The sequence below is a fragment of the Pristiophorus japonicus genome, chromosome 11 (genome assembly GCF_044704955.1).
Source record: "Pristiophorus japonicus isolate sPriJap1 chromosome 11, sPriJap1.hap1, whole genome shotgun sequence".
Taxonomy (NCBI): Eukaryota; Metazoa; Chordata; class Chondrichthyes; family Pristiophoridae; genus Pristiophorus; species Pristiophorus japonicus.
This window is the reverse complement of record NC_091987.1, coordinates 12,180,475-12,206,957: the sequence shown is the minus strand read 5'-3', so window position 1 is coordinate 12,206,957 and position 26,483 is coordinate 12,180,475. Positions and strand designations below refer to the sequence as shown.

The window sequence follows — 26,483 nt, the reverse complement described above, 5'->3', positions numbered from 1 at the left end:
TTACATATTTGACAAAATGTAATGTTAATCTAACTTGCGTGTGCACCAGAATTAATACTGTGGTTGCCACCCTTGAGGTCTCCCTCTTTAGCTTGGATCCTAACTCACTCGATCATGGCTCCCAACATGAGCCAACATCAGCCGATGCCCACTGGGCCCCCCTCTGACTCCCCACTCCTCTGAACCTGCTCAAACCCACCTTCCGCTCATCTGAAATATCTGCCGATGATTCGACAACAGTGCTGACACAGAGGTGGGGGCGCGGAGCCATCCCTGAAGGTTACCAGTGTTTTTAAGGCTCTGACGTAAGGCTGATTGCGTCCAACATGGGGAATTATTCCAGTGACACTCGCACCTGAACCGCTCCCGGATTCACTGTAATCCGCCAACTAAGTCATTTAACCTGCAGGATTGGGTCAAATTTAAACGGGCCACTTCCAGCCTTTCTTGTGTTTATGGGGGAAAACATAAAAATCATCAGCTGTAGAAATTAACATTATTATTGGGAAGACATGACGTTACCTTGGATTTCAACAGCTTAATCATGTCAGTTTTGTTTCCAGAGGAAATCGGATTCACTATCAATTTATATTCAATCAATTTATCTTCAGAAATTTAGGCTGAGATCAATTCACTATTCCGGGACTCGCAGGAGAATCAAATCTTTGTTCATATCACCCCAACAGCATTCGGGGGGCAAAATTGGTCTGCTTTGCGTTTCCCATTAGTGCCTGCGGGGGTCGGTAACGGGGTGCTAAGGGGTTACTGACCGGGTGCGGAAAATTGACTGATGCCCGCGAACTTATAGTTTAGCTCTCTTACACCCCGGAGATCGTGACATCATCCAGTGCATAGCGCTCCGTTGCCACCCGGAATGTAATACTTGCCTCCGCCCCCTGCAGCATCGCTGGGCACCAACAACAACAGCTGTAGGAGGCATTGTCACCTGGTCTGGCCATTGGGGAATTATATTTAAAGGCAATGGTGGCCAGGTAGGGCAACATTTATTTATCTCCCCAGTGTAGTATTTTTTTTGCCTTCACTGGACCCCGCAATTGCTCAGCTCTACACTCTATTAGAGTGCTTGGGGCTGCTATACGCGTATTGCAGGTGTTGTGGCCCAAAACAGACAGCAGGAAAACTTGAGTCACCCAGCATTGGCCCTCCCTTTAAGCAAGGGAAGGAACCTCCAAAGTCGGCAGCGCTGCACAGAACATTGTGCAGCTCTCTGCCACAACCGCCCTTCTTGCTCCTTTGAGCACGCTAAGGGAATTGGTAATGCTTAATTGGTAGTGCTAAAGCTGCAAAACTTTTTCGCTGGGCGATACTTTTTGAGTTTCCACAAAAATTATCACCCAAACCGTGGAGTTATGCAATTTCGAGCCCTTATTTTTATCAGTAGTTGGGGCAACGATGTTTCGAACAGTGGCTTCTCACTATGCGTTTTAGAAACAGATACATAGAAAATAGGTGCAGGAGTAGGCCATTCGGCCCATCGAGCCTGCACCACCATTCAATATGATCATGGCTGAACATGCAACTTCAGTACCCCATTCCTGCTTTCTCTCCATACCCCTTGATCCCTTTAACCATAAGGGCCACATCTAACTCCCTTTTGAATATATCTAACGAACTGGCCTCAACAACTTTCTGTGGTAGAGAATTCCACAGGTTCACAATTCTCTGAGTGAAGAAGTTTCTCCTCATCTTACCCCTTATCCTTAGACTGTGATCCCTGGTTCTGGACTTCCCCAACATTGGGAACATTCTTCCTGCATCTAACCTGTCCAATCCCATTAGAATTTTATATGCTTCTATGAGATCCCCTCTAATTCTTCAAAATTCCAGTGAATATGAGCCTAGTCGATCCAGTCTTTCTTCATATGTCAGTCCTGTCATCCCGGGAATCAGTCTGGTGAACCTTCGCTGCACTCCCACAATAGTAAGAATGTCCTTCCTCAGATTAGGAGAACAAAACTGTACATAATATTCAAAGTGTGGCCTCATCAAGGCCCTGTAGAACTGCAGTAAGACCTCCCTGCTCCTATACTCAAATCCTCTCGCTATGAAGGCCAACATGCCATTTGCCTTCTTCACCGCCTGCTTTACCTGCATGACAACTTTCAATGATTGATGTCTCGTTGCACCTCCCCTTTTCCTAATCTGTCACCATTCAGATAATATTCTGCCTTCCTGTTTTTGCCACCAAAGTGGATAACCTCACATTTATCTACATTATACTGCATCTGCCATGCATTTGCCCACTCACCTAACCTGTCCAAGTCCCCCTGCAGCCTCTTAGTATCTTCCTCGCAGCTCACACTGCCACCCAGCTTAGTGTCATCTGCAAACTTGGTGATATTACATTCAATTTCTTCGTCCAAATCATTAATGTATATTGTAAATAGCTGGGGTCCCAGCACTGAACCTTGTGGTACCCCACTAGTCACTGCCTGCCATTTTGAAAAGGTCCCGTTTATTCCTACTGTTTGCTTTCTGTCTGCCAACCAATTCTCTATCCACGTCAATACATTACCCCCAATACCATGTGCTTTAATTTTGCACACTAATCTCTTTTGTGGGACCTTGTCAAAAGTCTTTTGAAAGTCCAAATGCACCACATCCACTGGTTCTCCCTTGTCCATTCTACTAGTTACATCCTCAAAAAATTCCAGAAGATTTGTCAAGTATGGACCGATCCTGTCACTGCTTTCCAAATGCGCTGCTATTACATCTTTAATAATTGATTCCAACATTCTCCCCAGTACTGATGTCAGGTTAACTGGTCTATAATTTCCTGTTTTCTCTCTCATTCCTTTTTTTAAAAAGTGGTGTTACATTAGCTACCCTCCAATCCATAGGAACTGAGCCAGAGGCTATAGAATGTTGGAAAATGACCACCAATGCATCCACTATTTCTAGGGCCACTTCCTTAAGTACTTTGATCTGCCAGTAGTGACAGCTGGAGAATTATTTAACTTTCCATTCATTCAACTTCAGATCTGAAGTTTGGAAAACTGAAAATGTAACGCCCCTATTTAAAAAATGAGGCAAACAAAAAGCAGTAAATTATAGACTAGTTAGCCTAACATCTGTCATTGGGGAAAATGCTGGAGTCCATTAATAAGGAAGCAGTAGTGGGACATTTGGAAAAGCATGATTCAATCAAGAAAAGTCAGCATGGTTTTATGAAAGGGAAATCATGTTTGACAAATTTGCTGGAGTTCTTTGAGGATGTAATGAGCAGGGTGGATAAGAGGGAACAGTGGATAAGGTGTATTTGGATTTCCAGAAGGCATTCAATAAGGTGCCACATAGATAAAAGCTCACAGGGTTGGGGGTAATATATTAGCATGGATAGAGGATTGGTTAACTAACAGAAAACAGAGAGTTGGGATAAATGGTTCATTTTGCGGTTGGCAAACAGTGACTAGTGGGGTGCCACAGGAATCAGTGCTGGGTCCTCAACTATTTATAGTCTATATTAATGACTTGGATGAAGGGATCGAGTGTAATGTAGCCAAGTTTGCTGATGGTACAAAGATGGGTGGGAAAGCAAATTGTGAGGAGGACACAAAAAATCTGCAAAGGGATATAGACAGGCTAAGTGAGTGGGCAAAAATTTGGCAGATGGAGTATAATGTGGGAAAATGTGAGGTTATCCACTTTGGCAGAAATAATAGAAAAGCAAATTATAATGTAAATGGAGAAAAATTGCAAAGTGCTGCAGTACGGAGAGACCTAGGGGTACTTGTGCATGAAACACAAAAAGTGAGCATGCAGGTTCAGCAAATAATCAGGATGGTAAATGGAATGTTGGCCTTTATTGCAAGAGGGATAGAGTATAAAAGCAGGGAAATCCTGCTACAACTGTACAGGGTATTGCTGAGGCCACACCTGGAGTACTGCGTACAATTTTGGTCTCTGTATCTAAGGAGGGATATACTTGCATTGGAGGTTCACTAGGTTGATTCCGTAGATGAGGGGGTTGACTTATGAGGATAGGTTGAGTAGGTTGGGCCTATAACTTGGGAGTTCAGAAGAATGAGAGGTGATTTTATTGAAACTTATAAGATAATGCGGGGGCTTGACAAGGTGGATTGAGAGAGGATATTTCCACTCATGGGGAAACTAAAACTAGGGGACATAGTCTTCGAATAAGGATCAGTCCATTTAAAACTGAGATGAGGAGAAATTTCTTCGACATAAGAACATAAGAATTAGGAACAGGGGTAGGCCATCTAGCCCCTCAACCCTGCTCCGCCATTCAATAAGATCATGGCTGATCTGGCCGTGGACTCAGCTCCACTTACCCGCCCGCTCCCTGTAACCCTTAATTCCCTTATCAGAGGGTTGTAAGTCTATGGAATTCTCTGCCCCAGAGAGCCGTGGAGGCTGGGTCATTGAATATATTTAAGGTGGAGATAGACAGATTTTTGAACGATAAGGGAGTAAAGGTTTATGGGGAGCGAGCAGGGAAGTGGAGCTGAGTCCATGATCAGATCAGCCATGATCTTATTGAATGGCAGAGCAGGTTCCAGGGGCCAAATGGCCTACTCCTGCTCCTATTTTTTATGTTCTTATAATTAAGTACAATTATTTTGAAATCTATCAATATAATTGATTCTGATTCTCAGTTTGACAGAAGAAAAATGGGAGTTTCATCACTGTGATTTTTAATTTTATCAATCAGTGATTCCTGGGAGATCCATCCACAGGCACCAGAGACTGACTTAACTCTGTGTGGAAAATTGGGTTCTAATATTGTCACAAGAAACTTTTCAATTACTGGAATTGACACCTAAATGCTCTGCCCGTCAAATAACCCCTGGTCTCACTCACCTATCTCGACATCTGGACATCAATACATCGCTGATGCACCAATCATCAACTTTATCAGACCTCTGACTTTTAATCTAGTTTTTCTAACTTGTTGTCTCATCTCCACTCCCTGTGCTCTCGAATTAACATGTTACCGTGTCTGTGTAACTTTGTTTCCCAGGTCAATGCGAGTGCTCATTTTGCCTGCCGATGCGGACCTGTTTCCTTTACCCCTCCTGACATCATGCCTCTTTTATTTTCTCTACCCTTGAGTACTCTTCCCTCACAAACCCCAATTCCTCTGGAATGCTCACCGAGGCACTTGTCCCTGTCTCCTAATGAGTAGCAACCCCAATTGCCCTACCGTATTTTCTCCGTGCGTGCTTGCTGCAGACTAATCTTGCCAACCTCCTTCCAGTCCCTCCCTGCTCTGACCAGTAAATCAACTATCATTGCTCCTCTCCGCATTTCCCTTCAAAATGTGCGCTCAACGCTTAGAATCATAGAATGGTTACAGCACAGAAGGAGGCCATTTGGTCCATTGAGCCTCTGCCGATGCGAGCCCTTTAGCTAGTCCCACTCCCCCTCCCTTTCTCCGTAACTCTTCAAATTTATTTCCTGCAGGTACTTATCCAATTCTCTTTTGAAAGCCACAATTGAGTCTGCCTTTTCATGCAGTGAATTTCAGATCCTCACCACTCGCTGCGTAAAAAAGTTTTTGCTCATGTCACCTTTGGTTCTTTTGCCAATCACCTTAAAATCTGTGACCTCTGGTTCTCGACCCTTCTGCCAATGGGAACAGTTTCTCTTGATCTAGTCTAGAACCCTCATGATTTTGAAGACCCCTTCATGATTCTTGTTCTCTCTCCTCACTGTCCTCCTTTCCTCCCTTAATCTCTCCTTTCTTATAAACTCTCCTACATGGCCATCCCCTCAATCTTGTCATCGCATGTGACCTCGCTACTCACTCAGTAACTATCATTGATAAGGCAATCTCTGATCATTTCCTTATATCACTCTCTACCCATATTCCCCTTCCCTCTCCCAACCCTACTTAATCTGTCTGTCCCTGGAAAAATGCTCCCTCAAGTCTGCACTTCCAAATTCCCAACTATCTAGTCTTTCACCTACAATTTTTCATGATATTTCTGCAGCTACTGAATTGCCAAATCACACCCTCTCCACCACCTTTGATGTTCTTGTCCCCACTAAAACCATTACATTCTCTCACCCTAGTCATTCCCCCTGGAATACCTCTTATCTCTCCTCCCTTCTCCCTTAAGTCCAAGGGCTGTAGACTTAACTGTCTTTGGTGGACAACTGGTTTAAGCACCCATCACCAGTTATGGCTGGATCACATAAAACATTATCGGGTCCTGCTCTCCATCACTAAAACTTCTTTGGTTACACCTTTCATCCTGGTGCCTGCTACTAGTCAGCACAGGATTCAGGACTCCTTGCCACAGCCTCAAGAATAAAGCATTAAATAACCGATTGACAAAGGACTAAAGATAATAAGCACAGGGATGGACTGGGTCAAACACTCAATTTGGCACAATTGTTTCTAGTGTGTCTGAGAGTAGGGTGGGTAGGATGCTGGAGTGTCTGGAAGGCAGTGGGACAGAGATAAACAGTGATGATGTGAGGACAGATAAATATGAACTTAGTCATGATCTGTGGAAATCAAGGAATATTTATGTTGCGTATGCAATAACTCAATAGGCTTAGCACCGTGAACTCAATCAGGTGCGACCTGACTCTACTTTATTAGCTCTCAAAGTAAGGATTAAACATGGAGGCTTTCTTTATATACAAGGGCTGCACGTGTGTGTCTGTGGCCCAGTGACCTCTGACGGTCGCTCCCCATGGTAAACCCAGGCATACATACATTACACTTTATTCAGGAGATTGAATGGGTTTGGTAGTGCTTATGATAGGGTAGATTGAAGATTATCTGTGTGAGGATTGGGCTTGATGGGATGAATACACTTTTCTCATTCCGCATATTATGTTCTCAGATTTGTGGCTTAAGTGTATATCTGCACAGTTTGTAATTTCCCTGAAGTTTTCTTGGATATTTTCAGGTTTTTTTCCATTTGTTCCTAGGATGTGGGCATCGCTGACAAGGCCGGCATTTATTGCCCATACCTAATTGCCCTCGAGAAGGTGGTGCTGAGCCGCCTACTTGAACCGCTGCAGTCCGTGTGGTGAAGTTACTCCCATAGTACTGACGTTGTCACAGTGGTTTCGAACAACTGAGTGGCTTACTGGGCCATTTCAGAGGGCAGTTAAGAGTCAACTACATTGCTGTGGGTCTGGAGTCACATACAGGCCCAGACTAGGGGCCCAAGTTTCCACATGATTTGCGCCTGATTTTTAGGAGCAACTGGTGGAGAACGGACTATCTTAGAAATCGCAATTCTCCACATTTTTTTTTCTGCAGTTCTAGGCAGGTAGTACAGTTCCACTTTGGAACAGAATTTTTTCTTCAAAAGGGGGCGTGTCCGGCCACTGACGCCTGATTTGAAAGTTTCCACAGTGAAAACGTACTCCAAACTAACTTAGAATGGAGCAAGTGAATATTTTTGTCGAACTGAAAAAACCTGTTCTACACATTAAAAAATCAGGCACAGGTTACAAATTAGGCGTCCAGAACGAGGGGGGGGGGGAAGGGAAGTCATTAAATTCTATAATAAATCCTTATTTATACTTCTACAAATATTATACAAATAAATCCAACCTGAATAAACATTTATAAGCAAAGAAAAGATTAAATAAACCATCTTCCTGCCTGTGTGAAAGTGCTTCAGCCATCGTTCGGTCCCGCGGGGGGGGAGGGGGGGAGCTGTTCCGTTCGGTCCCGCGGGGGGGGGAGGGGGGGAGCCGTTCCGTTCGGTCCCGCGGGGGGGGGGAGGGGGGGAGCCGTTCCGTTCGGTCCCGCGGGGGGGGGGGGAGGGGGGGAGCCGTTCCGTTCGGTCCCGCGGGGGGGGGGAGGGGGGGAGCCGTTCCGTTTGTTCCCGCGGGGGGGGGGGAGCCGTTCCGTTCGTACCCGACGGCGGGCGGGAGTGGGGAGGGAAACGGCTGCCTGAACTTTCTGAGGCTTCCTGCAGCCTTCTCACTGCTGCAGGAAGCCTCGGTGCTGATGTGCTGATGGCGATGTGCTTTTATTAAAAAATGTTCAAAAATTAAGCAGCTACAAAGAACTACAAAAATGGCCGAGTGCCAATGTTTCCTTCACACTGAGCATGCGCGAACGCTCCAACGCGCACGCGCATGCTCCAGCGTTGCCAGCAGGAAAAAAAACTAATTTAAATGGTACCCGCCCCCTCCCACTTACAAAATCGGCGCGAGTGTAGGCTCCGCCCCCCCTGGGCGCCGCGCCAGGCAGACAAGGAGCTGCAGGGCGCTCGAGAATAGCGCGGTTTTTTTTAGGCGCGAAAAACGGGCACCCAGCTCGGAGGGGCGCCCGTTTTTTATCGTGTGGAAACTTGGGCTCAAGGTAAGGATGGCAGATTTCCTTCGCTGAAGGGCATCAATGAACCAGATGGGTTTTTAACCATTACTGATACTAGCTTTTTAAGTCGAGATTTCATTTAATTAACTGAATTTAAATCCCTCATGGTAGGATTTGAACTCACGTACTTCAGATTATTAGTCCAGGCCTCTGGGTTACTAGTCCAGTAACATAACCACTATGCTACTGTTCTCACAGTCCCGTGAACTCCGAACACAACTAAAGAAACGTGATGTCAGTTCCTTATACTAGATGAAAGCTGCACTTTCTTACTTGTTCGTACAAGGAGTGAGATTGACGGGCTGCTCTGTGTGCAGGGTTTCGGCGATGGATCAGCTGGCCCAGTCCTGCCCGTGGATTTCGTATGTTCGTACGTTTGTATCACTTCCCCGATGGCCAAGTGGTACTTTTTAGAATCCTCCATCCACTTTTCAAGAAGTTGAGATACATTGGATAGGTTCAGGGTGAGCTCTGGAGCATCCGGGTATGTGACATTCTGAGTCTCAATAACTCTGTGATGAAAGAGGAAACAATGGTTTAATCCGTGGAAAGTTTCCAGATAGAAATCCAAGTGTTAATGAGTGATCGCCGCAACGGCTAATCTTGCTCCTGAAATCTACCAGCAAATCATCCTGAAAAGGTCAGAATCCAGGGATTTGCAGCTATCCTTGCAGTCACAGTGATCTCCACACACACACACACACACACACACACACACACACAGTCAGATCCTGGTTTGCTGCTGTTTCAGCTCCCTTCGGGATTTTCAAAGCTGCATTCCACTTCAGTCACTCTGTATGAGAGTCATCGGGGGTGAAAAACTTTCGCAGGAGTCCGATATATACACCGCCCGTTTCCCACTACACAACTGTGTGAAGTAAGTACTGGATGTGCAGAAATTCCCTCAGTATTGGGAAGATCGAAGCCATTGTCTTCGGTCCCCACCACAAACTCCGCTCCCTGACCACCGACTTCTTCCTTCTCCCAGGCAACTGTCTGAGGCTCACCACACCATTCGCAACCTGACTGCCGTATTTGACACTGAGATGAGCTTCTGGCCACAGATCCGCTCCATCACCAAAGCTGCCTCCGCACCATCGCCCGACTCCACACCTGCCTTAGCTCATCTGCCGCTGAAACCCTCACCTATGTCTTTGTTACCTCTAGACTTAACTATTGCAGTGCTCTTAAGGTCGGCCTCCCATCTTTCATAAACTTGACCTGATCCAAAACTCAGCTGTCCGTGTCCGAACTCACACCAAGTGCCGTTCACCCATCACCCCTGTGCTTGCTAACCGACATTGGCAATCGATCCAGCAAAGCCTCAATTTTAAAATTCTCATCCTTATTTTCAAACCCATCCATGGCCTCCCCAATGGTTAAAGGGGAGGGCCGCTGCGCACTCTGCCGGTCCTCTGATGACCTCCACTGGCCCACCAGGGTGGCCTGGCACCGTAGCCGCAGCCCGGCACCCAAAACGGAGTGCCGGGCTGCAAGATGGCGGCCCGGACCACGCTGGGGAGGCTGAAGTTGGGCCAACCGGTGAGTTGGTAAAACCGCCAAGTTGGTGACGCGGGACGCTCCCCACCTCCCGTTCAAATTCCGCCCGGCCCCCCCCCCCCCCGCCCCCCCCGCGAGCGGAGGTCAGCCTGGTTCATGATGCACAAGGCTGGTGCTGATATCGCTCATACCAGCCTTGCGGGACGCAGGGCAATATTCACCACGGGACGGAAAGGGGTTGGCGCGCATGGCGATGTCGTCATGACTGGTTGTGTGACAGCCCGGGGTGCTACCCTGGCAGTGCCTCCACTAACTGCCGCACAATTTCGCAGGAGCCGATAGCATTTTCCCGCCCGGGCCAAAACTGTTTTGCTCAACGCTAGCACCCCCAAAGGCACTAACGGGAGACGCAAAGCAGGGCAATTTCGACCCTGATACCTCTGACAATGCAGTACTCCCTCAGTGCTGCACCAAAGGTGAGTCTATTTTATATGGTTAAAGGGCTGCTTCCTTGTCCAGCATTTCACACTCATTTCATACGTGGGGCACACGCATTTCATACTCAAACAACACACGACCAACTGAGCCACAGCGCGATGTCCTGAAGGTGTGATAAGGTGCTACATAAATGGAAGTCGCTGCAAGTTTCCCTTTTACTTACTGAAGATAGCAAGTTACTGAGATGTGTGAGAGACAAGTGAAAGACCCACGTCACTCACATTTCCCTAAAGGCTGCCGACAGTAACGACACTTTAAATCTGCGGTATTATCAGCAATTCGAAATACATTATCGTGGAAGGTTTACGGTATGGTCACCCAATCTTTAACTCTTCTCCCAGATACTAAGGAAGCTTTCCTAGCATCAGCACTTACTGTACGACTGAAAGAAACTTACCTGGAAAGGAGCTCCTTAGAATCCTGTAAAGAGAAAGAGAGGAGATCAAAGCATTGAATTAACAGGCCGACACACTGTGGAATAAAGCGAAAGGGATTGGGATTCAGAGTAAAGAGCTGAGTGTGTGAGAGCAGGGAGAGTGAGTCACAGTAACTGAATAATGGAACTTTTCTCCATGGGACATTCTGTGGGCAGTTGTGTGGTAACAGCATCAATGCTGGGAAAGCAGCGATGTGCGAATCGTTCAGCCTCAGCACCAGCCTTGTTCATCAGCAGGTGGTCGTAGACAGGAAAGGCCATTCAGCCCATTTACACCTCTCCTAGACTGATCGTTTGTTTCTTTACTCGTTCCATTACCATTTCCTTTTGTTGGTAGAATCCTACCTTATGCCATTTAATCTCTCCTGCCTTCCATCCTATCGCAGACCTTCCCTTTTCTTCTTTCCTGCCACCCCCCCTTTCCCTACCCCTTGTAAGGGGAGTTTGGGGTGTGGGTTCGAATCCACACTCCCCTGAGGTTCTATACGTTCGATTTATGAGGGTGGGTGAGTAACGAGGCACCAGACACAGTGGGTAAGAGTACAAAATGGCTAATGTTGTATACTTAGAATAGTAAACACCAAGATAGAGGGCATAGGAAGAGGTCGTAAATAGCAGTAATGGCACAATCTCACTCAACAACACGAAAATTTGTCGCAACAAGGAAGAGGAAGATAAGAGGTTGAAACATTCCATCCACGCACAACCCCACCTCCCACTTCCACCCTTCTTACCAATTCCTATCCTAAATTGAGTCTGTGAGGGGGTTTGGGCTATACTTACAATCCTATCAACTCCGGGATTCTGGGGGCACTTATTTCAGCTCGGGGTCCCTCTAGGGTGGGTTTTACGTTGTTGGTCGGTTCGGTTTTCCTCCTCGATGTTGCATCGGTTTCTTCTATTTGCCTCTCGGTTGGCTCCTAAGCAAAACGCTGCTGGAGTTAAGCACACCTTCCCCAGAGCGAGGGCCCTATGAAGAGCTGACTCAACTCCCCTTTAACTCAACTCAACCACAACAAAAACTGACTCCCAGCTTCTTAACTCAACTCTACAGCTCCCAACCCCTCCGACCTCTTTGTGTGTTTTTGCAACTTTTCTTATAGACTGTTCATCTTCGCGCCAAAACTGCATATCATTGTCTTGGGTCTTCCTTGAATAAACTGGGGTGTGAATGGCAGTTCGATGTGTATCGATCTGTCTGGAATGGGAGATTAGCCACACCTCCTGTATCCTGTCGCTCGCTGATGGGGTGAATGAAGATGATTGTTCACTATCTCGACAGAGGTGCCACTCTGTCTGGGCTGGCCAAGATAATTGCATCAGACCTGTGGGCCTTTGTTTAATTATTCAAACTGACACCCTTTGTGTTGCCTTGTGTATTACTGGGGGGTTTTGCCTGGACATGTTGCCTCGTCTGTGAGGGTTTTACACGAAAAGCTGGAGAAATGTCCTTTTAAAATATAAAGTTGCCTTGTATCCATTTTCCTGGAAGAACCGAATGTACACTCTTCCCCCTTATGGTAGCTGGCTCATCCCCCGTCCGGTTCCGTGCCCCTGCAACACTGTCTGTTACTGTACAGGGTGGCCTGAGTCCCATCATCCTCCGCGGTTTATAGGCTGTTGGTTGCAGTTGGTCATTTTAAATATGGCATCTTCCCATTCTCCCTGCCACATGTCTCCGTGGTTGGTTTTGCAGAACCTTACACCCTGCACCTGCTTAAAACCTGTTACATCTCCAACTTTTTCCAGTTCTGATGAAAGGTCATTGACCTGAAACGTTAACCCTGTTTCTCTCTCCACAGGCGCTGCATGACCTGCTGAGTGTTTCCAGCAATCTCTGTTTTTATTTCAGATTTCTAGCATCTGTAGTATTTTACTTTTCTGTGCGACTGCGATGCATTATTCCTCCTCAACATCTCTGCAGTCTTTGACATATTCGACCACAACATCCTCCTCCAATGTCTCTCTTTCATTGTCCAGTTCTATGGGACTCCCCTCACTTGGTCAAACTCTTCCCTATTTAATTGTAGCCACAACATTTCCGCCAATGGCTTTTCTTCCCACCCCACACTGTCACTTTGTTAAGGTGCCACATAAAAGGTTACTGCACAAGATAAAAGTTCACGGGGTTGGGGGTAATATATTACCATGGATAGAGGATTAGCTAACTAACAGAAAATAGAGAGTCGGGATAAATGGATCATTTTCCAAATGGCAAACAGTGCCTATTGGGGTGCCACAGGGATCAGTGCTGGGACCCCAACTATTTACAATTTATATTAATGACTTGGATGAAGGAACCGAGTGTAATGCAGCCAAGTTTGCTGATGATACAATGATTGGTGGGATAGCAAATTGTGAGGACACAAAAAATCTGCAAAGAGATATAGACAGGCTAAGTGAGTGGGCAAACATTTGGCAGCTGGAGTATAATGCAGAAAATGTGAGGTTATCCACTTTGGTAGAAAAAATAGAAAAGCAAATTATAATTTAAATGGAGAAAAATGGCAAAGTGCTTCAGTACTGAGGGACCTCAAGGTCCTTGTGCATGAAACACAAAAGGATAGTATGCAGGTACAGCAAGGAATCAGGAAGGCAAATGGAATGTTGGCCATTATTGCAAGGAGGATAGAGTATAAAAGCAGGGATGTCCTGCTACAACTGTACAGGGTATTGGTGAGGCCACACCTGGAATACTGCAACAGTTTTGGTCTCTATATTTCAGAAAGGATATACTTGCATTGGAGGCTGTTCAGAGTAGGTTCACCAGGTTGATTCCGGAGATGAGGGGGTTGACTTATGAAAAGAGTAGGTTGGGACTATATTCATTGGAGTTCAGAAGAATGAGAGGTGATCTTATCGAAACATAGAAGATAATGAGAGGACTCGACAAGTTGGATGCAGAGAGGATATTTCCACTCGTAGGAGAAACTAAAACTAGGGGGCATAGTCTCAGAATAAAGGGCCACCCATTTAAAACTGAGATGAGGAGGAATTTCTTCTCTCAGAGCGTTGTAAATCTGTAGAATTCTCTGCCCCAGAGAGCTGTGGAGGCTGGGTCATTGAATATATTTATAGTGGAGATACACAAATTTTTGAGCGATAAGGGAATAAAGGGTTATGGGGAGTGGGCAGGGAAGTGGAACTGAGTCCATGATCAGATCAGCTGTGATCTTATTAAATGATGCAGCTGGCTCAAATAGCCTATTCCTGCTCCTATTTCTTGTGTTCTTGGGATTTCTCCAAGGATCCTTCCTTGTCCTCTTGTTCTTTATTTACATGCTGCCCCTTGGTGATATCATTCACAGCCATGGTGTCAGCTTCCATCTGTATGGTGATGACACCCAGATCTACCTCTCTAGCACCTCTCTCAACCTCTTCAGTGCTATCAGATTGCTTGGAAGTGTCACAATTTCCTCCCGATAAACGTTGGGAAGATGAAAGCTATCATCTTCATCCATCGACACAAACACCATGCCCTTTTTTTTGTTATGTTGATTGAAGGATTAATAATGGCCAGGACACTGGGGATAACTCCCGTGCTCTTCTTCGAAATCGTGCCATGGGATCTTTTATGTCAGCCTGAGAAAGCACAGTTTAACGTCTCATCCGAAAGACGGCACCTCCCAACAGTGCAGTACTCCCTCAGCACTGCACTGGAGTGTCGGCCTAGATTTTTGTGCTCAAGTTGCTGGATTTGGGACTTGAACCCACAACCTTCTGTTGGTAGCACTCTGTGGCTTGGGTCACAAATTCAAGCCCAGCTCTAGGACATCAGCACAAAATCTATGCTGATGCTCTAAGGGGGCTGCAATACAAAGGGGATGAAATTATGTGTAGTTGTACAGAGCTTTGGTCAAACCCCATCTGGAGTACAATGTTCGGTTCTGGGCACCACATCTCCGAAGGAACTATTGGCCTTGGAGGAGGTGCAGTGCAGATTCACCCAAACGATACTGGGGCTTAGAGGGTTAAATTAAGAGGACAGTTTGCATAATGTTTGGTTTTTATTCCCTTGAGTATTGAAGATAGAGACGATCTTCTTATCTGATCGAGATGTTTAAAATGTTGACACGGTTGAATCAAGAACAAGGGGGCATGATCTTAAAGTTTGAGCAAGGCCATTAAGGAGGGAAATTTGGAAACACTTGTTCATACAAGGGTTAGTGAAAATCTGGAACTCTCCCAAAAGGCTGTTGAGACAATTGGAACTTTCAAGACTGAGATCAATCGATATTTGTTGGGTAAGGGTACCAAGGGATAGGAAGCAAAGGCTGGAAAATAGAGTTGAAGTGTAGATCAGTCATGATCACACTGAATGGTGGAGCAGGGTGAAGGAGCTGAATGGCCTCCTCCTGTTCACAATTTTATATTGAATGCAATTCTTCAAAAGAGGTGCTCAAGTGAGGTCATGCTTGCTTTTCAGGCGAGTGTAAAAGATTCTGTGGCACTGTTTGAAGAACAACAGGGAGTTCTCCTGGTGTGCTAGCCAACATTGCTCCATCAAACTATACCACCGAAAACATATTGTAAGTGTTTCTGCTGAACAGAATGGGTCATCCACCCATTTAACGTCTTGCTTGATTTTCTTATTTAAAGACCACATTCATAATCATAGGCAGTCCCTCGGAATCGAGGAGGACTTGCTTCCACTCCCAAAGTGAGTTTTTTGATGGCTGAACAGCCCGATACGAGAGCTACAGACCCTGTTACAGGTGAGACAGACATCCGTCGGGGGAAGGGGTCGGTGGGGCTGGTTTGCCACGCACTCCTTCCGCTGCCTGCGCCAGGCCTCTTCATGCTCCTTGCGTTGAGACTCAAAGAGCTCAACGCCCTCCTGGATGCACTTTCTCTACCTCGGGTGGTCTGCGGCCAGAGTCTCCCAGGCGTCAGTGGTGATGTTGTACTTTACCAAGGAGGCTTTGTGGGTGTCCTTATAACGTTTCCGCTGACCTACTTTGGCTCGTTTAACATAAAGGAGCTCCGCATAAAGCATTTGCTTAGGGAGTCTCGTATCTGGCATGCGAACTATGTGGCTTGCCCAGCGAAGCTGATTGAGTGTGGTCAGTGCTTCAATACTGGGCATGTTAGCCTGGTCGAGGACAGGCTAATGTGGTAAAGACCACATTAGCCTACCAGCCGCTGCTTGTTTCTCATTCAGCGGGAAATTAAAACTGACCCCATATTAACTGGTCATTCATGTCCCTTCCTGTATGGGACATAATTACCTACATAACAAAAAGTACTTCACAAAGTAATTCCTGCCTTGTGGAGTGTTTGAGCAATGTTCTGAGGACACAATAACATGTGAAACAAAGGAAATTTCTTTCATTCTTTTGCATGAAGAATTGATTTTGATGGAATATCGGTGGGACTGCATTACATTTATATCAGCGACTTCAGGATTGGAGGGAGAGCAGGCGATAAACAATAGTAAAACAAAATAGATGTACCTGAATAAAGGAGAGACAGTCCCCTTGTATCAGATGATTCTGTGCTTCATGATCAATTAATTTCATCTGTTCCATCATCGTGTTTAATGCTTCAGAATGGCTCCGAATCTGTGTGAGCACTCCAAGCTCCTGTTCATCAACCAGTTTCAATGCATACATTTCATCTTCTTCCAACTGTTTCCTCCTTTCAGAGAACTTCTTCGTCAGGTTTCCTTTCAGCACATTGGTGCGTGTCTGAAAATCCAACCCACTCTCATTACAAGCTGCTCTTACACAGAACTGTTGCCCTAAGAACACAAGCACTTTATAGGTGTAGGGCAATTTGTTTTGTACACACTGAGAATTACAACGTTGTGATAGAAACAGGAAGAGCCCATATAAATCCACACTGACACCCACACATTGTGTATCAGGCTTCAGGTGAAGATTTAAACCCCAAGAGCCAGGGTCTCGTCATGTGATACAAACCCCTGTAATGTGTCACAGCCTTGTAAGGCAGTTCAGAGAAGGTTCACTAGGTTGATTCCGGGGATGAGGGTGTTGACTTATGAGGACAGGTTGAGTAGGTTGGGCCTCTACTCATTGGAGTTCAGAAGAATGAGAGGTGATCGTATCGAAACGTATAAGATTATGAGGGGGCACAATAAGGTGAATGCAGAGAGGATGTTTCCACTGATAGGGGAGACTAGAACTCGAGGGCATGATCTTAGAATAAGGGGCCGCCCATTTAAAACTGAGATGAGGCGAAATTTCTTCTCTCAGAGGGTTGTGAATCTGTGGAATTCGCTGCCTCGGAGAGTTGGGCAAGCTGGGACATTGAATAAATTTAAGATAGAAATAAACAGGGGACAAGCGATAAGGGGTTATGGGGAGCAGGTGGGGAAGTGGAGCTGAGTCCATGATTAGATCAGGCATAAGAAATAGGAGCAGGAGCAGGCCATTTGGTCCCTTGAGCCTGCTCCACCATTCAGTAAGATCATGGCTGATCTGATCATGGACTCAGCTCCACTTCCCTGCCTGCTCCCCATAACCCTTTACTCCCTTATTGAATGGCGGAGCAGGCTCGAGGGGCCGTATGGCCTACTCCTGTTCCTATTTCTTATGTAAAACACTCCCAGCAGTCTGCTGCTCCCTATATAATAAAGGATGTTTAGTTTATTTTTTGAACATTTGCGAATATCTAACAGGACCAATCTGATTAATAAGGGCTGTTTTTAAGTTGGGTGTTTACTCAACTTAGAGGGAAATCCCATTACACAATTGTCTCTACCTTTAGTTCAGCTTCTGATTTCTCCAAGTCTTGCTGTTTGATGGAACAACTCTGCTGAACTCTCCAAAGGTTCTCAACTTCACTCTTCAATTCTTCCTATGAAGACAATTGAAATATTTCAAATTAGGATTCTAAACAGGAATTTAAATGGAAAATTAGTCTGTAGCAGCTGGGTATGAATAGTAAGTGGCTCAGGAGATGGTCGGTTCATGGTCACTGAACAGAAATATTTGGGATAACCTCCTGATCCCAGCAGAGAGATAAACTCCCAGGGAGTCGGAGATCATTAAATCAGGGCAACAATATTTTTACCCTAAAAGAAAGACTTGGATTTATATAATGCCTTTCACAACCACCGGATGTCTTAACAGCCAATAAAGTACTTTTGGAGTGTAGTCACTGTTGTAATGAGGCATGAATTGGCTAGGATAGATTGGCGAATGATACTTAAGAGGTTGACTGTGGATGGGCGATGGCAGACATTTAGAGACCGCATGGATGAATTACAACAATTGTACATTCCTGTCTGGCGTAAAAATAAAAAAGGGAAGGTGGCTCAACCGTGGCTATCTAGGGAAATCAGGGATAGTATTAAAGCCAAGGAAGTGGCATACAAATTGGCCAGAAATAGCAGCGAACCCGGGGACTGGGAGAAAGTTAGAACTCAGCAGAGGAGGACAAAGGATTTGATTAGGGCAGGGAAAATGGAGTACGAGAAGAAGCTTGCAGGGAACATTAAGGCGGATTGCAAAAGTTTCCATAGGTATGTAAAGAGAAAAAGGTTAGTAAAGACAAACGTAGGTCCCCTGCAGTCAGAATCAGGGGAAGTCATAACGGGGAACAAAGAAATGGCAGACCAATTGAACAAGTACTTTGGTTCGGTATTCACTAAGGAGGAGACAAACAACATTCCAGATATAAAAGGGGTCAGAGGGTCTAGTAAGGAGGAGGAACTGAGGGAAATCTTTATTAGTCGGGAAATTGTGTTGGGGAAATTGATGGGATTGAAGGCCGATAAATCCCCAGGGCCTGATGGACTGCATCCCAGAGTACTTAAGGAGGTGGCCTTGGAAATAGCGGATGCATTGACAGTCATTTTCCAACATTCCATTGACTCTGGATCAGTTCCTATCGAGTGGAGGGTAGCCAATGTAACCCCACTTTTTAAAAAAGGAGGGAGAGAGAAAACAGGGAATTATAGACCGGTCAGCCTGACCTCAGTAGTGGGTAAAATGATGGAATCAATTATTAAGGATGTCATAGCAGCGCATTTGGAAAATGGTGACATGATAGGTCCAAGTCAGCATGGATTTGTGAAAGGGAAATCATGCTTGACAAATCTTCTGGAATTTTTTGAGGATGTTTCCAGTAAAGTGGACAAAGGAGAACCAGTTGATGTGGTATATTTGGACTTTCAGAAGGCTTTCGACAAGATCCCACACAAGAGATTAATGTGCAAAGTTAAAGCACATGGGATTGGGGGTAGTGTGCTGACGTGGATTGAGAACTGGCTGTCAGACAGGAAGCAAAGAGTAGGAGTAAATGGGGACTTTTCAGAATGGCAGGCAGTGACTAGTGGGGTACCGCAAGGTTCTGTGCTGGGGCCCCAGCTGTTTACATTGTATATTAATGATTTAGACGAGGGGATTAAATGTAGTATCTCCAAATTTGCGGATGACACTAAGTTGGGTGGCAGTGTGAGCTGCGAGGAGGATGCTATGAGGCTGCAGAGTGATTTGGATAGGTTAGGTGAGTGGGCAAATGAATGGCAGATGAAGTATAATGTGGATAAATGTGAGGTTATCCACTTTGGTGGTAAAAACAGAGAGACAGACTATTATCTGAATGGTGACAGATTAGGAAAAGGGAAGGTGCAACGAGACCTGGGTGTCATGGTACATCAGTCATTGAAGGTTGGCATGTAGGTACAGCAGGCGGTTAAGAAAGCAAATGGCATGTTGGCCTTCATAGCGAGGGGATTTGAGTACAGGGGCAGGGAGGTGTTGCTACAGTTGTACAGGGCCTTGGTGAGGCCACACCTGGAGTATTGTGTACAGTTTTGGTCTCCTAACTTGAGGAAGGACATTCTTGCTATTGAGGGAGTGCAGCGAAGATTCACCAGACTGATTTCCGGGATGGTGGGACTGACCTATCAAGAAAGACTGGATCAACTGGGCTTGTATTCACTGGAGTTCAGAAGAATGAGAGGGGACCTCATAGAAACGTTTAAAATTCTGCCGGGTTTAAACAGGTTAGATGCAGGAAGAATGTTCCCAATGTTGGGGAAGTCCAGAACCAGGGGTCACAGTCTAAGGATAAGGGGTAAGCCATTTAGGACCGAGATGAGGAGAAACATCTTCACCCAGAGAGTGGTGAACCTGTGGAATTCTCTACCACAGAAAGTAGTTGAGGCCAATTCACTAAATATATTCAAAAGGGAGTTAGATGAAGTCCTTACTACTCGGGGGATCAAGGGGTATGGCGAGAAAGCAGGAAGGGGGTACTGAAGTTTCATGTTCAGCAGCCATGAACTCATTGAATGGCGGTGCAGGCTAGAAGGGCTGAATGGCCTGCTCCTGCACCTATTTTCTATGTTTCTATGTTTCTATGTAATCTGGGGAACGCGGCAGCCAATTTGCGCACAGCAAGCTCCCACAAACAGCAATGTGATATTGACCAGATAATCTGTTTAGTTTGTTATGCTGATTGAGGGATAAATATTGGCCAGGACACCGGGGATAACTCCCCTGCACTTCTTCGAAATAGTGCCATAGGATCGTTTACGTCCACCTGAGAGAGCAGATAGGTTTAACATCTCATCCGAAAGTCATCATCATCATAGGCAGTCCCTCGGAATCAAGGAAGACTTGCTTCCACTCTTAAAATGAGTCCTTAGGTGGCTGAACAATCCAATAGGAGAACCACAGTCCCTGTCACAGGTGGGACAGATAGTCGTTGAGGGAAAGGGTGGGTGGGACAGGTTTGCCGCACGCTCTTTCCGCTCCCTGCGCTTGGTTTCTGCATGCTCTCACCGTTGAGACTTGAGGTGCTCAGCGCCCTCCTGGATGCACTTCCTCCACTTAAGGTGGTCTTTGGCCAGGGACTCCCAGGTGTCGGTGGGGATGTTGCACTTTATCAGGGAGGCTTTGAGGGTGTCCTTGTAATGTTTCCTCTGTCCACCTTTGGCTTGTTTGCCGTGAAAGAGTTCCGAGTAAGACGGCACCTATGACAGTGCAGCACTCCCTCTGTGAAGGAGTTCCGAGTAAGACGGCACCTATGACAGTGCAGCACTCCCTCTGTGAAGGAGTTCCGAGTAAGACGGCATCTATGACAGTGCAGCACTCGGTGTCAACTTAGACTTTTTGTGCTCAACTTTTTGGAGTCATCATAGGCGGTCCCTCGAACAAGGATGTATTGCTTCCACATGAGTTCACAGATGTTTCAATGAAGGACCCGATGTTCCAATCCTGAACTCCAATTGAGGGGGTGGAAGATGCCTGTGTGCGGATTTTTTTAACGTGTGGTGACCGTTGCACACCAGCCACCACACGGGCCTGACAGAGCTAGGTCTTGGTCCAGTGGCAAGGATTAACCAGGACGACTGGAGACCAGCTCTGCTGCACAGACCTAGTGTGCACACATATCGCAGTGTGGGCTGGCCCGTGCTGCCCCTGGGTCCTCGGCTGTTCTGGGCCCCGTACCCTCATTTGCCGCACCTCCACCACGATCTCTTGCCGCTCCTCCGCCACAAACATTCACCGCACCTCTGCCACGATCCCTCATCGCTCCTCCGCCACAAAACACTCTCCGCACCTCTGCCACGATCACTCACCGCAGCTCTGCCACATCCTTCCCACTCCTCTGCTGTACCTGGGCCCCGCCGATGCTCCTGCCCACGCTCCAAACAGTGACCTGGGTCCTGATGAAGCCACCCAGTCGCCCACCTTGAAACCGTCGCACACTTGGAGCAGCTTGCACTGGAAGTTATAATGGTATGCTGCTCCGGCTCTTGTACTTCCTGACCTGCGGAGGTGTTTTCTCAGGTCGGGGGCGTCCATGATGTTTTATTAAACAGCAGCTGATACACCCTTGTTGTGATGTACACAGCTACACTATCTTTGCGTGGGACTTGAACCATAACCTTCTGACTCAGGGTTGAGTGTGCTGCCCACTGAGCCAGGGCTGATTATCCCTGTAATGTCCTTTACTGCCCTATTGCTGCCTTTTAAAATCATACACCGGGCTAGATATTCAACTACACCCAACATTCCTGAAACAAGTTCACACTTGTTACAGGTAATGGTGAAATCCATTGTTGTATTCAGTCCCCTATCCCACATAATGCAAAGGAGCCTTGTGCTTTCCACTGAAAATATTCATTTAAATGCTGTTCAAATGGCAGAAAACCACACCAATCAGTCGGCTAATCTCCGAAATTCCAACACTGGGAGTTGCCAAGGCAGTCACCTTGCTCTGTACATCTGTGAACTCTTGCATATTTGGTGATAGTCACATACGTTGGAGCGTGATCTCTACCGATCCTACTTTACGCACTAAAGAAATAATTATTAACTTGCACTTAAACACAGCGGCTTTAATAGAGTAAATCGCCCCCAAGCGATTCAGAGGAGAATTATCAGACAATGATTGACATTGAGAGAAAGAATGAGACATTAGGACAAGTTGGTCAGAGTTGGTTTTAAGCAGCGTCTTGAAAGGAGAGAGGTGGAGGAGTTTAGGGGGGAATTCCAGAGTTTAGGGCCAAATAAAGGGGTGGGAGGCGGGCACAGGAGATCGGAATTGGAGGAATGCAAATGTTTAAAATGTACTGCTATTGATCCATATCTAAAGAAGATAAGGCAAGGTTAACATTTTCAGTGCTCCGTTTCAAGATTTGGTTTTGATGAAGCAACTCACCCAAAGACACTTATAGCATAAAAGTGATTTCTGCTTAAAAGGATGAAAACTGCATTTGATCAGCCCAGGTAACCCCCAAGAAGACACAAGAACCGAATTGGAACTGACCTTAATTACAGCTCCTGCCTGATCGAGGCTCACTGTTGTGTGGGATTTGTATCTGCCGATAGTCACACATGAAGCACACACACAGACTCCATCATCCGGACAGAAGTACTCAAGAATCTTCTTATGGTCCGGGCACTTTCTGTGCGTAAGATCGGCCACAGGGTCGATTAGTAGGTGATCTTTGAAGATTTCTTTTGTGAGATGCGGCTTCAAGTGAAGGCAACAAAAGGAAGTATCGCATTTCAGACAGGTCTTCACGGCGGGGGATGGGCTCTGGATGCAGTACTCACAGCTCACGGTGGGGAAGCGCCTCTCCAGCCTGGGCTTGGGGTTGAATGTCCTATGGCACTGAGGACAGCTGAACCCATCCCGATCGACTGCTTGGGTCCAAAGATCCTCGATGCACTTGAGGCAGAAGATGTGCTGACAGGGCAATGCGACAGGGTCCCGGCACACCCGGAGACACACAGCACAAGTCAATTCCTCTGCAAAAACTCCGGCTTCCATCCTCCTAACTCCCAAAGGGGAGGCTTCATGGAGCACAGCGGAGAGTGCACAACTGGAGCAGGGAGTGTAATTCCCAAATAAGCACTGCACAGAGGGAGTGCAGATGTTTGTTTCAGTTTCAAGCTTTGCTGTCACTGCGGGTTAACCCTCTGCCTTACCAGTTCAGCAACAGAGCTACAGATTCCAGCTTCCCCGTATAGACCCAGATTGTATTTGGTGAATATTCACCAGGATCAGTATTTCCTTAATTCTGTTTTATAATATTCAATTTTAGAAACTGTACACACAGTTACATTTAAGGAACGAATGTCGAATTTCTAAAATGACAAGGACTTCCAATATTCTAAGTGATGACAAGTTGATGTTGCTACAAGTGGCTCTCTTTGGATTCAGTGACCATCGCTGATCAGACCAGACAGGGACAACTATTGTTTTTAATTAAGGGACAGTGTCTGTAGGAAAAAGTGTTTGCTAAAGGTTTTTTTTCCTGTTTGGTGAAAGAGACTAGCAATGTAGAGAACGGAATGATTATTTGTGCAAACGCAAGGTCGTTCTGTGGATGCGCACTGTATGGGTGTGCAGCCTAAACACTGGAACACACAAGGTAAATACCGCGGATGCTGGAATCTGAAATAAAAACAGGAAGTGCTGGAAATCTCAGCGGGTCGGGCAGCATCTGTGGAGAGAGAAACAGAGTGACGAAGGGTCATCGACCTGATGGTCTGTTTCTCTCTCTCTCCACAGATGCTGCCTGACTTGCTGAGATTTCCAGCATTTACTGTTTCTAAACCAGGAGGTTAGGCGCGAGACAACCAGGGTCATCCTTGGTGGAGGACAAAGGAGCAGAGGGAGAGAGGAGAGGGGATCTGGGGTAAAGAGAGGGGATCAGAGGGAGGGGCGGGTGGAGACGGGGCCAGGAACTTAGGGGAGAGAGGTCAGGAACTCGCGGGGATGGGGGGGGGTGGGGAGAGGAGAGAAGGTCAGAAACTCGAGGGAGAGAGGTCAGAAACTTGGGGGGGTGGGGGGGGGGGCGGCGAGAATGTCAGGAACTGGGGGGAGGGGGAAACGAGAGGTCAGGAACTCGGGGGGGGCGAGAAAGTCAGGAACTCGGGGGGGGCGAGAAGGTCAGGAACTTGAGGGGGGAGTTGGTCAGGAACTCGAGGGTGGGGGAGGGGAAGAGATGATCAGGAGCTCCGAGGGGGTGGGGGTGGGGGGAGAAGAGTATGGAGAGAACAGTGGGGATGGTGGAAGAACATGATCCGGGTTTAAAGGTGCGGGGAGGTGGGGTAATGCGAGCTAGAACGTGATCCAGATGGGAAGACAGATCACATTCTTCCAACCCCACCCCCTTTACACACACACCATATTCTCCCCTCCCCTCCCCCCCCCCCCCCCAAGAACTGGATCACACTCGACTATGAACGGCAGTGAGTTGATTTCTCTGAAAGTCCGATGCGTATGTGGCAAGTGACGTCATTGGACTGGATGAAATCCAGAAGTTGCGACACTGTCACTATTCACTTCATACCCAATAAACCTGTTAACAATCCGTGATCCATACACAATTCCCCATTAGTCACCGCAGCTCTCACCTAGAGTGTTTAGTTTGATGGAGTGATTAGCGACAGTTTGGGTACTTCTAGTTTTCGGTTGACCCGTCTTCTTTTGCATGGTGCAAATATGCAAGTTGGATATCCAGGCCAAAGCTTCTGGTGTAACAGCATGGATATCTTGTAGGCTGCCTGCGAATTCCCTCTGAGGGCAGTGCCCAATGATGTGCTCCAAGGTCTGATTAGGAGCTCCACAGTCGCATGATGGGGATGCTTTAATCTTCTGACAATACGGATTCTTTTTCCCTCAATCTGTTGCAGCAAATACACTGACACGAACACCTTGTTGCCTTTTCTGTAAAAGATCTTTATTGAAGATTCTCCGGCCGGGACTTGTCAAGACAACGGAACACTCTCTGTAAGAGCTTGTTCACCTTCCTCTGGACGAGCCCCGTTACAGCGCGAAAACACAGCAGTTATGCATTTTCAGAACATTACACAGTTGAATAGCACTTAATTTATCCAATCACTTTCTGCCTCCCCCTCAACATATCCAATGGCCGGCTAACAAGTCTCCTAATCAGGGTGGGCGCCAGGTTCAACTTGTTTACAGTTTCGTTCATTGTCCTTCCTTATCTGTGTTTCCGACTTTCACCATACTTATAGCTGACTTTGCTCTTTGCGTAACTTGTGTTTCCTGACTTGGCTCTTTAGCCACCCCTTTTTCTGTTGATTCTGCAATTGTCTGCATCTTGACATTTCTTTAGCTGCTTTCCCATGATTCTCTATCCCTTCCCATGATTCTCAATCCCTCTGTCACATTCTCAAACCTTCGGTACACATTCTCACTTCCACCTATGGAGAAGGTGGCAGCGTCGACCATGACCAGTTCTGAGGCAGCTGATGGTTGTCCACTGTATAAGGGGAAGGTTCGATGCTTCAGGTTATACTGTGGGGTCCTCTATAAGGAATCTATTCCGTATGTCGCAGTTCTTCTATTTTGCCATCGGTCATCAAGGCTGAGGGGAGATCACTGAAGGGCTTCAGCGATGGTCCAAAAAGGCCTTCTTGATTTGAGATGGGTTGGTGGTAGATTGTTCAAGTTGGCCTTTTGCTGGTGTAGCAATTGTATTCTCTGGAGGCTCCATATTCGCGGTGTAGGTGTGGTGGTGCAATGTTTGCAAGCAAGGAGAGCCACGGTATTGGTGTCGATAAAAGCATACTGGTGATAATTCTCATAGTAGAATTCAGCTGGACATCAACAGATTTGAGATGTGGACTGGATAGCCATGCCGGAGAGCAGTACTCCGCTGTAGAGTGCACCGGGGCGAGTGCTGCCGTATGGAGGGTTTGAGCGTCTGCTCCCTGTCATGTATGTAACCTTCATGTAACTGTAACCTTCAGGTAACAACACTGCATACTGTATACACCTAAGAAATGCACACCTTGACCACAGGGGGTGAACTTGTGGGAGACACTCTCACCTGGTCATCCAGGTATATAAAGGGAGGTCCCACGCAGGGTCATCACTTCTTGGTCCTGTGAATAAAGGTTAGGGTCACAGAGTGACCTTGTCTGCAGAATGTACCTCGTGTGAATTTACAGTATTGTGTAAGGACACAACATTATCTGTGTTTCCGTCTTTCACCATACTTATAGCTGACTTTGCTCTTTGTGTAACTCGTGTTTCCTGACTTGGCTCTTTAGTCACCCCTTTTTATGTTGATTCTGCAATTGTCTGCATCTTGACATTTCTTTAGCTGCTTTCCCATGATTCCCTATCCCTTTCCATGATTCTCTATCCCTCTGTCACATTCTCAATCCTTCGGTACACATTCTCATACCCCCCTTTTATCATTCCATGATAACCCTGGCGACTATTCCAGGAGTATTGCATTCAGCCGTTTGC

The 26,483-nt window shown here is 46.5% G+C and overlaps 1 protein-coding gene across 1 annotated transcript in view; it reads right to left on the bottom strand.

The window, feature by feature from the left end:
- LOC139275505 (E3 ubiquitin/ISG15 ligase TRIM25-like) overlaps nt 1–23,024 on the bottom strand; it is a 50,058-nt gene extending 27,034 nt beyond the window's left edge. The window contains exons 1-5 of the mRNA XM_070892675.1: nt 22,518–23,024; nt 17,493–17,588; nt 16,223–16,456; nt 10,731–10,753; nt 8,609–8,847 (exon numbers count right to left, since the gene is read on the bottom strand). Of these exons, the coding sequence (XP_070748776.1) occupies nt 8,609–8,847; nt 10,731–10,753; nt 16,223–16,456; nt 17,493–17,588; nt 22,518–23,024 (1,099 nt within the window). The remainder of the gene's footprint in view (nt 1–8,608; nt 8,848–10,730; nt 10,754–16,222; nt 16,457–17,492; nt 17,589–22,517) is intronic.
- Nucleotides 23,025–26,483: the final 3,459 nt, after the last annotated feature.